The sequence below is a fragment of the Westerdykella ornata genome (assembly GCF_010094085.1).
Source record: "Westerdykella ornata strain CBS 379.55 unplaced genomic scaffold EI97scaffold_13, whole genome shotgun sequence".
Classification (NCBI taxonomy): domain Eukaryota; kingdom Fungi; phylum Ascomycota; class Dothideomycetes; order Pleosporales; family Sporormiaceae; genus Westerdykella; species Westerdykella ornata.
In genome coordinates, this window is record NW_022986863.1 from 106,336 (window position 1) to 116,780 (window position 10,445).

At 47.5% G+C, this 10,445-nt stretch overlaps 2 protein-coding genes across 2 annotated transcripts; both read right to left on the reverse strand.

Annotated features, from left to right (window-relative positions):
- Positions 1-5,954: 5,954 nt before the first annotated feature.
- EI97DRAFT_474829 (LysM domain protein) lies at positions 5,955-7,171 on the reverse strand (the record flags this gene model as incomplete). The annotated part of the gene is made up of 3 exons (XM_033801903.1): positions 5,955-6,202; positions 6,254-6,932; positions 6,980-7,171. The coding sequence occupies 3 exons, from the start codon at positions 7,169-7,171 to the stop codon at positions 5,955-5,957; spliced, it is 1,119 nt and encodes a 372-aa protein (XP_033653107.1).
- Positions 7,172-8,571: 1,400 nt separating this feature from the next.
- Positions 8,572-10,087, reverse strand: EI97DRAFT_474839 (uncharacterized protein; the record flags this gene model as incomplete). Its single annotated transcript, XM_033801904.1, has 3 exons — positions 8,572-9,380; positions 9,427-9,585; positions 9,646-10,087. 3 exons carry the CDS (start codon positions 10,085-10,087, stop codon positions 8,572-8,574), a joined length of 1,410 nt encoding a protein of 469 aa, XP_033653108.1.
- Between the last annotated feature and the right edge of the window lie 358 nt (positions 10,088-10,445).

A 10,445-nucleotide genomic window follows, 5' to 3' on the forward strand; every position in this document is an offset into this window, starting at 1 on the left:
TCCCAGTCCTCCTCTCCAGTCCCAGATAGGATGTCCATAAACTGGCTTACCATCTGACAATTGCATTTCACAAGTCCAGGAAGATGGAGGCTCAGGAAGCTATCAGGAAACTCACAGAGAAGTACACCATCACAGGAGGTGGTGATCTTCAGTGGTTCCTTGGTGTGGAAGTCCTGAGAGACTGTGAAGAGTGCACTCTCCTTCTCTCCCAAGCCCAGTATGCTGAGAAGATCAGCTATCTGGTGGACAGAACAGACCTCAGGCATGATATCCCAATGGCAAATATTGAACTCAAGCCAAGGGAAGGCCTAGCAACACCATCTGAGATCAACAAGTATCAGAGAAAGATTGGATCCTTGCTATTTGCTGCAGTCACTACCAGACCAGACATTGCCTTTGCAACTTCTAGACTGGGCCACTTCCTAATGAACCCAGGATAGGAACATCAAAATGGAGCAGACCGTGTTCTCATATACCTCCTTGATATAAAGAATCTTGGTCTCAAAATGGGAGGAGGTGATTCCTTGGAAGTTGCAAGTGATGCATCATTTACAGACAATACACTGGACAGGAAGAGTTCCCAAGGATACACAATTAAACTATTCAATGGCCTTATTACATGGAAGGCAAACAAGCAAGATACAGTCACCACATCTACTACTGAAGCTGAACTGCTTACACTCTCACAAGTAGCAAAGGAAGCCATGTTCATTTCAAGACTCCTCAAGGAACTAGAGATTCCACTTCCAGAGCAGACAATAACCATCCATTGTGACAATCAACAGACTATCAGGCTCCTCAATGCAGAGATCTCAAGGTTGCAGACCAAGCTCAGACATGTGGACATTTACAATCACTGGCCGAGGCAAGAGATATCATCTGGGATTATCAGGATTGAGTATCTGCAATCAGAGAGGATGCTGGCTGATGGTTTTACAAAGGTGTTGCCTGGGAACAAGTGGAACAGGTTCTTGAAACAATTGGGACTAGAAAGAGTGAAGAACTCAAATGCCCTGAAGGAGATAGACTTGGATGAAGTGCAAGGCAAGTTGGAAGACATGCTACTCTGAAGAGGAGATGCTGTTGGGTCCAGCTTGCAATGGATTCCAAGCTGAGGGGGTATGTCAGATGGTAAGCCAGTTTATGGACATCCCATCTAAGACTGGAGATGAGGACTGGGAGAAGATGTCTGTACCGGTACTGTCTGAGGACATGTGGCTAGTGATTCTACAGTGGCTAGTGCCCTGTGCAGCCTTGGTGCCCAGAGAAAGAACATCAAAGCTGGTGTCAGGCCTCAGCCTCACACACATGAGCACACACCTGAATACAATCAGTCAACCCATCTTTATTCAATCTTTCTGTCACCGTGACATCTTCAGATACTATCAAATCTGACAGCAATAATGATATCATCCACATAGAAGAACAGAATGATTCCTTCCTTGATAAGGCAACATGGTTCATGTTTCACTATATGGAATCCCATTTCTACCAGTGTCTTTGTCAATTCTCTCTGCCACAGCAGGGATGAAATCCTGAGTCCATACAAGGCTTTGTTGAGTCTGAGGAGTATTCCTGGCTTCTTATATCCTAGGGGCATCTGCATGTAGACTTCTCTATCTATGGATGTATGTACAAAAGCATTGGTAACATCATATTGTTTGAGTTCCAGGTCAAAGTATGCCGCAATGGCCATCATCATCCTGAAGGATCTCCCTGCTAGAGTTGCAGCATAGGTGTCTTGAGATGTGATGTTCCTCTGTTGATCTCCTCTTACAACCAGGTGAGCCTTGCATTTGTCCAGTCTGTAGTGCTTGTTAAACTTGTACACATATACCCACATGCAGTCCAGGATTTGATGACCAGCATCCTTCACTCCCTTGCCTGAGACTTCAGTCTAGGATTGGATAGGCACATAGGATCTGAGATGTGCTCTCTCTGCTTCCTCAAATTGTTCTCTGAGCTCATGGTCCTTGAGTTGCCAATGGTGCTTGGGTGGAGGTGGTAGTTGGTTCCTGTGTGGTTTCACCCCCTAAGCTAGCAACCTCTTCAAGTGTGCCTTATTAATAGGCTTTCCTTTGTAGAATCCAACATTTCCTGCTTGTGTTCCTGCCATGAATGCAGCATGCCACGGTGTTGTTTTGGCTGTGCCTATGTCCTGGAGTGATGGATCGTATTCCTTAGGTCCTGAAAGAAGTTGTGCTAAGAGTGCCATAGATGGTGGAGTATCAGGTGGAGTAGGGTAAGGATCCATGATTTTCTTTCCTTGGTGGTATCCTGGTTGGTCTGGTTCTTCTTGGTTGTCCTGAGGAGCATCTTCAATGGTTTCATCCTCATAGAATGACTGAGTCTCCTCTTTACCTGATGGAGAAGATAGAAGTTCCACAGTCTTCACCCATCTGGCAATCTCCTCAGTGGTACTATGCATGAGGTTGTCCATGATTTCTTCCTCCTTTCCATTGAACACAGTGTGCTCATCAAACACAACATCTCTGGTGCTGATAACCTTTCCCAGAGTTGGTATCCAGATCCTGAAGATATTGGAGGACTGGTACCCAACCAAGTATCCAATCCATGACTTGGGATCCAGCCTCTGCAGTCTTGACTTTCCTCTGTGGGTATCATCAGAGAGAGCAAATGCCTTGCATCCATAGACCTTGAGGTGAGAGAGGTCTGGCTTCCTGGACAGAGTTGGGATTCCATTTTGGAGAGCCACTGGTGTGAAGAACTTCTCATATGGGGTTTTCCATCCATTGGAGTAGATAGGGGTCCTGTTGAGGAGATAGACAGCTGCCCTGACTATCTCTGGCCAAAGATTGAAGGGTAGATTGGTATCCAGCCTGATTGCTCTTGACTTTTCCTTCACTGATCCCCCTGGTCTCTCTGCTCCTCTATTCTAGGCCTGTGTGTCTGGGGCAGATGGTTCCACCTTGATTCCCAGTCCTAACAGCCACCGGTACACTTCTTACTTAACTGTGACAATCTCATTATCTGTCTCAATGACCTTGACTGAGATGTTGAATTATCTCTTGAGGAAGGAGATGAAGATTCCCAGTTGCTTGATGATTGACTTTGCTGGCCTATTGTCCTTGAAATAGAAGTCCCATGAGTATCTTGAGTTCCTGCAGGTGACCAGCATTTGACTCTTCTCCTTGGTGATGCTTCCTTCCTCATAGTCATGAAAGTCCACAGCAAGTCTCTCTCCTGGTCCTTCATCATTAACTCTTGGGAGCCTCCTGATTCTCCTCTTGCCTTTGGCTCTTCCACATACATTGCACTGAACAGTGGTGATTCCTTTGATCTTCACCCCCTCAGCTTGCTGGACAAGGTGTTCCACTGCTGATGGTCCTAGATGTCCCAATCTCTTGTGCCATAACACTACATCTGCCTTCTATGTTGTTCTCTTGATTCTGAACTTAATCCTTTGAGTATGGAAGGTAGATTGGGATGGATCATGGTGCTGGATGATCCATTGATTGTGTCTATCCCTGAGATAGGTGATTGGGGTGTTGTCCATAAGCCTGAGGAGAGTAGGGTCACTCTTGTTGTCCCACCATATTCCTTGTAGCCTGAGTTGCCTGAATGAGACCAGATTGCACATGATGTCTGAGCACAGGGCCACATTGGTGAGGTGAAGCTTGGTAGGCCCATTGGGTCCTGTGAGGTGAAGGATCAGTGAACCATAGCCTTGGATCCATACCTTTGAGTTGCCAGCCTAGATGCAGTCACCTGGCATTGGATCATGGATACACTGGAGTTATCCTCTGTCATTTGCAATATGATAAGTAGAACCTGAGTCCAAGATGAAACAGTGTCTCAATGGGTAGTCAGAGAACTCTGCTCTGAATGATGCCATCACAAATGCAGCATTGATTGCTGATATCTTCTAGCCTTCAAGTCATTCCTTCCATGCCTCAGGCTTGAATGTTTGTTCCTCTCTGAACCTGGGTATCTTGGAAGACCTGGCACTCCTTAGTCCTCTTACTATTCTTTGTAGATCAGTATCAGATGAAAGTGCTAGTTGCACCATCTTAGCTGTCCAGGATCTGGGATTGAAGCCTTCAGGAGCTTTCTCTGGAAATATATAAAAGCAATCCTTGAGTGAATAGGGTAGATCACAAGCAGAGCATCTGCTCCTAGCTGCCACTGGTACTCCATGTCTTCCATGTTTGAGCTGCTTGGGTATGGCTTCAAGACTTTGTCTTTCTTTACCAACTCTGTGCCCTTGGTACCTCTTCGGTCTCCCAAAAGACTTTGGCTTCAGGGTCTTCCCCTTCATCACCATGGTTTCAGGATCTTCCCCTTCTTCACCTGGATATATTTGACCAAATCTTTATGACTTGCTTATTCTCTCTTCTATTCCCTCTGTTCTTCCTTGTATGCTTCCATCTCCATCTTCTAGTTTTCCAAGTCATCCTTGTATGCCTTGAGGTCTGAAGTTGATAGATCTGACAGGAATCTGGGTGGAACATGGTCGATTACTTCATCGTTCATGGAGGTAGCTTGGACGGATTGTTAGATGCAGCTTCTAGTGCTCATGGTGTTAGAAGAAGCAGTCTCAATAGTGGGGATAGCTGGGAGTGCAGGCTCATAGTCTGAGACTTGAGACTTGAGTAGAGCAGTAGGTCTTTCTATGAACTCCTTGAATCCATCAGGATCAATCATGTTCCAGATGTCCGATGCATCTGGTTTGGATTGTAATTGGGTGAACCAGGAGGTCCAGTCCTTGCTGATAGCCAGAGTGGCTTGAGTTTGGTTGTTGATCGTGTTGGCAGACATGTTGGTAAAGGCAGTAAGACTCTTAATTGTCAGATTTGATGGTATCTGAAGATGTCACGGTGACAGAAAGATTGATTGAGGATGGGTTGACTGATAGTATTCAGGTGTGTCCTTGTGTGTGTGAGGCTAGGGCCTGATACCGGTTTTGATATCCCTTCTCTGGGCACCAAGGCTGCACAGGGCACTAGCTACTGCAGAATCACTAGCCACATGTCCTTAGATAGTACCGGTACAGACAGTTTCTTCCAGTCCTTCTCTCCAGTCCCAGATGAGATATCCATAAACTGGCTTACCATCTGACAAGGTAATAGGCTAAATCTATTACATAGAATTAGGTAATTATATAATTACAATAGATTTCTTTGCACTTATAGGTCCCTATTGCTAACTTTCCTTCTTTCTTTCTTTTACCCTCTTATAGCTTGTAGCTCCCTTAAGAGCTTGCACACAAGTCTTAGATAGGAACAGGGGTAATGTAATAGCTCGACCTAAGACGCCTGCCCTAAGGCGTTCCTTTAGTCACATAGCTAGATCGATGCTAGTCACATGCTAACTACCTAGTTCATCACGTGTTTGCTCTTTCACTATCTCATCTCAAGTCTCTGCTCCTTCCTTCTTTGGCTGCCAAGCTCGCTTGCCGGCCAGCGACACCACCATGTATCTAGACCTTCGGAGCAGTCATTTGCTCTCCATCTTTAGATTCTTCTTTCGTGTAATAAACTCCGACTTACCCAGCCTATACTGCATCTAGTGATTGCTTTGTGATTTCTTCTCACACCGCAATCCCCGCAGTGTAGCCGCTCGTGGAGACTGGGGCCGTCCTTACAGTAGATTGATTTTGAGCGGAAAAATGCACCGTGTCCATTTCGGCAGCGAAGTCAATGGTAGAAGAGATATCCTTGGGTAAGCGTGCTTCCCAATGTGCGACGCGATCGATTCGCAGCATGTCTACAACAACCTCTTACGCAAAGAATATTTCCTCAAGCACGTGGCAAGGCTCAAATCTCGATCAAGTGTCAGCAGATCAGCATTCATGCATATGAAGTTGTACGGAGCAGTATAATAAGGAGAAAGGTGAGCATGAAAATTGTTCGTATAAATAGATTACTATAACCGTCCGAAAAGTTTCCCCTTCTCACAAGGAGAAAGTGCTTGACTAGCTACAAGCTCCACCTCTATATCCCAACGCATACATAATAATCGTATTGCAGCCCAGCACACGAACTGCCAACCGCAGGATTCCATTTGTAAAAGTCATCTAGGGCAATCTTATACGTATTCGCAATCGCCCAACACGCATCATCCTTGACAACCTTATAGAACTTTTTACAATTGCCCGTCATCCCACTCTGGACAGGTGTCGGCGTCGCAACTCCGCCTTTGGTCGTGGTCGGTGTTGGAGTTGCCGACGGGCATACGTACTCTCCTTTACTGAGGTTGAATGTACACGGGGGTGGGATTACCCACGATGTACTAGTAGGCTTTGTAGTTGTCTTGAGCGTCGATGGGCTAACACCAACGATTGAGACACAGACGTAGTATCTGGCCTGGAGTGAGGAGCATGTGTTGCCCACGGCAGGATTCCAGGCGTAGAATTGTTCAAGCGATATGCCGTATGCTTTGACAATGTCGGCGCAGATGTCATTGTCCTTGACGAAATAGAAATCGTCGCAATTGTTGACCATGCCAGATTGTATGGGAGTTGGCGTGCTGATTCCATTGGTGGGTGTGGCTTTGGTCGTGCTTGGACGAATAGTGGTGCTCGGTCCTGGGGTGGGTGTAGGTGTTGCACTGGACCCGATCACACCTACGCAGACGTACGTGTCGGGAAAGAGTTTCTTGCAGTCGGTACCAACCGCTGGATTCCAGAGGTAAAAATTGTCCAGCGATATGGAGAACTTTGCCGCTGTATCATAGCACGTATCGTCCTTGACCACAAAATAGAACTTGTTGCAGTTGCTGACCATGCCATCTTGGATTGGCCTGGGTGTGCTGACCTCGTTGGTTGGAGAAGGCTTCGTGGGTACGGCTGAGCTGGTTGTCGGTACAGGTGTCGGCGTTGGCATCGGATCGGACTGAGGCACACCGTAGTTACGCTCGACACAGTATGAGTTGCCAACAATGAGCTTGCAGCTTGAGCCAACGGAGGGATTCTGATAAAGTCAGTGACAAGGTCTTATCACACTCGCATTTTACTCACATAGGCCTGGAAATCTGCTTCACTAATCAACCAGTTTTCTGCAATGGCTACGCATGTGTCGTCCTGTGTAGCTACCTGCCATGCAGAACAGTCTTTGGCTGTATCCGGTGCCGCCGTAGTTGGAGGTTCGATCAAATACGCAGAAGCTAGGGACAAAAGCCCTGCGTAAATTGTTGCCTCTTGAAACAACATCTTTGTCGATAGCGAAGGAGCCAAAACACTGTTGTCTGCTGAGCTTCTTGACTGCTTGGATCGTTGAATATGTACGGCTTCCAAATGTAAATCCCCATCATTTCTGAAATCATCTAGTACTGTCTTGGAGGTATTGCCAGATTTGGCCGCACATGGCTCATTCGTAGCGGTATTGGAATGTTGGTTTCCAACACGAAAGGTTCTAGGTCAGATCGTGGTGCTTGCGCTTGACCATGCTTGAGCCGATCGGGTCACCTTCTCCGCGTGATTTTACGCCTTGTGGTATGTGCCTTAAATTCGCTGTCTTGGCAGTGCGTCTAGCATGCAGTAAATTAGTGTTACGTGGTATCATTTGATGTCCTTGTGGGGTCAACGAACGTTCCGAACCTTTCAAGCTTCATTTCCCGTGAGATGAAGGAGCTCTACGACTGCTATTAGGGGTATACGACCTCTGTAGTTCTTGGCTGCAGGACGAAAGCTTACAGTATAGTAGTGACAAGCTGGCTGTGCCACATTCTGAGCTCATAATTTCGGCTTAGGTATGAGCTTTACCTAGACGAGCGTCTCACCGAAGCATACCTCCTCGTTTGCGCTCAAGATTCTAGTGTACCCTGCTTGGCAAATGATTACTCTTTCGCGCATAGATGCGCGGTGCTGCTAGGCTACGCCGCAATATACGGAAGATTAGAAAGGGCATATCAAAGATGCACGGTACTGGACTAGGCCGCAATATGGGGAGGATCAGAAAGGGCTGCTAGCTTGACAACCCGGGATAATTCCAGAGATGCACGGTGCTGGACTACGCCGCAATATGGGGAGGATCAGAAAGGGCTGCTAGCTTGCCATCCCAGAATAATTCTAGAGATGCACGGTGCTGAACTACGCCGCAATATAAGGAGGATCAGAAAGGGCTGCTAGGATTGCACCATGAAGCCCACGGGCCAAGTAGTTTAGGCTTGGATACAGGTATCGTTACAGTCTGCCTCGTGCGAGAGTCGGACCTCGACAAGATTTGAGGGTAAAGCGAAGCAAATCAACATCGGATGTAATCTCGCTCAATATGGACTCGTGATGCGTAGAAAGTTCACGTTGCTATTCACATTTCGTTGGTAAAACGGTTCGGATGTTGAACGTCGGGTGGCCTGAGAAGCACGTAGCGCAAGGAGAGCGCCTAACTGCAGGTGTATGCGGCTCGCTATGATTTCATGTTTTCAACAGACAAGCAGTAGGGGAGAATTCGGTCGATATGCTACGACAACCACATTGGACATTGCGAAACCAAATCAGAATCTTCGAAACTAAACTACAATATGTAAGGAGCCACCGCTCAAGGCCTCCATCGTGCCATAGACCGCAACACTCGAAGCTCCAAAGCCTTTTTCGACACGGCGATGTGCGGCTCAATCGCTCATCGGGATCCACACTCTCTTCGACGTGATGGATTTCGGGGGTGCCTGAATGGAGATGTCTGTACTCGCCGTGTTATTCCACCATTTGACTGGATGTAGACAATACCAGACACCATCTCTGAGGTTTGAGGTGCATTCGGCGACGGATTTGAGACTCGGATTAACCGCAAGGAACAAATCCATCGTCATAGCATACGGTGCAATCATGGCAGCGCAACCAGTACTTGCATGAGCCTGAATGTAGTCGCCGCATTTGCTCGTGGTACCACTTGCAACAGTACCCGCTGGAGGGTCGACGATCTCCTTCGCATAGCCGTCACCACTCCCGCCATGACCACCGGTGTTGCCGTTACCTGGAGGAAGCGTAGAGTTAGTCGGAGTCTCTGGGTTGAGTTTGCCGCCAGGGGGTGATACGCAGATTGTCGTGCCAAAAGAAGGTGTAGCTCCGTAAAGATTGGAGCACTGCGCATCAATACCGGCATTCCAGGCCACGAGATCCTGCCAAGTCGAACCGTGCTCAACAGCGACAGGTACACATCTATCATTTTTCTGTACTGTGTAAGTCCTGCATTCTAGTGGCAGACAAAGCGTTAAGCCCTCTGTTATGTTCGCACAGTCGAGAAGATTTGGATTCGTGTAATACAGTGTTGCGGATGATACACTGTTCGATAGCGCGACACTGTCGCACGTATCGCCAGTCTTTGTCTTGTAGGTCTTCCCCGATGAGCATATTGGACTGGTCTCGTTGACTTGGATAGGGCTTGGTAGTGGCTGGCTAGGTGCCGCAGTACCACCGCAGTCTGTTTTCTATGTTAGTGTTGTTCAATCTGGGGCCAACACACTTACTTTGATTGACAAAATCCAACATCACTGCGAAGTGCGAGTCATACCCCGAATAGGGAGAGCTTCTCATAAGTTTGAGCTTAGCGCCGTAGCAATAGGAGCAAAGCTGAGCTTTCGGCATGTCTTCCAGTTTTGCTACTGGCGTCCACGAATCGATAATGTCTGTAAAAGTCAGCCGAACTGGTCTGGTTTCCCGTGTATGTTCAGAAACAGCGGACTCACCATTGCAAAATGCAGATGTCGCAGTGTCTTTCAGGCACGTTTCGTTCCATCCAGTATAAACCTTGTCGATTAGGGCAAGAGCTGGAAATCCGGGTACTAGCTCAGGTGTGGTCGCGCAAGCACCTGCAATCCGAGTTCGCGCTCTCGCAAGTGCTGTCCCACATGAGGGAGCGCACACGGAATTCGTTAGAGCCGTATCATTGAGTGAATGGTGGTATTTGGGTTCATTAAGGGTTTTGGTGAAGTTGTTGCAATTGATGCTCTGGTATAATACCTGCTCGCAAAGGGTAGCCAGTGCAGCACCCTTAAGAGCACCATCAGGAACCAAAGAAAATCCAGTTGCAGTTTGACGACGATTCAAAAGGGGCACGACTCCCGCACTCAAAGGTGTTGCGAGTAGAAAGTAAAGAGTAACGGAAAGAAAAAAACGAATTAACGCCATGTTGATAGCAAAGATGCAACTGGCAGTTAACGGGTGGTGAACGAATGACTGGTAAAGAGCGGACGCAGGATGGAGCTGAAGCTGGAGAGCAAACCAGACCGGACTCTTCACATGAGTTTCGACAACATATCAGGATCTTTGGAATCGAGCTGCGCGAGACATGCTTCGGGTAGTCAATACCGCCCCCACGGACATCAGCCATCCAGAGCCTTCGGAGATGAGCTATACTCTAGTTGTGGTCCCGTAAGTCTGGTCCCAGTATTGCAATATGGAAAGCAAGCCAATCTTACAGGGCGTATGCGGCGTGGTTGACAAGCACGACCCTCTTTTGTACCCATGACCATGTCAGGGGACCGGT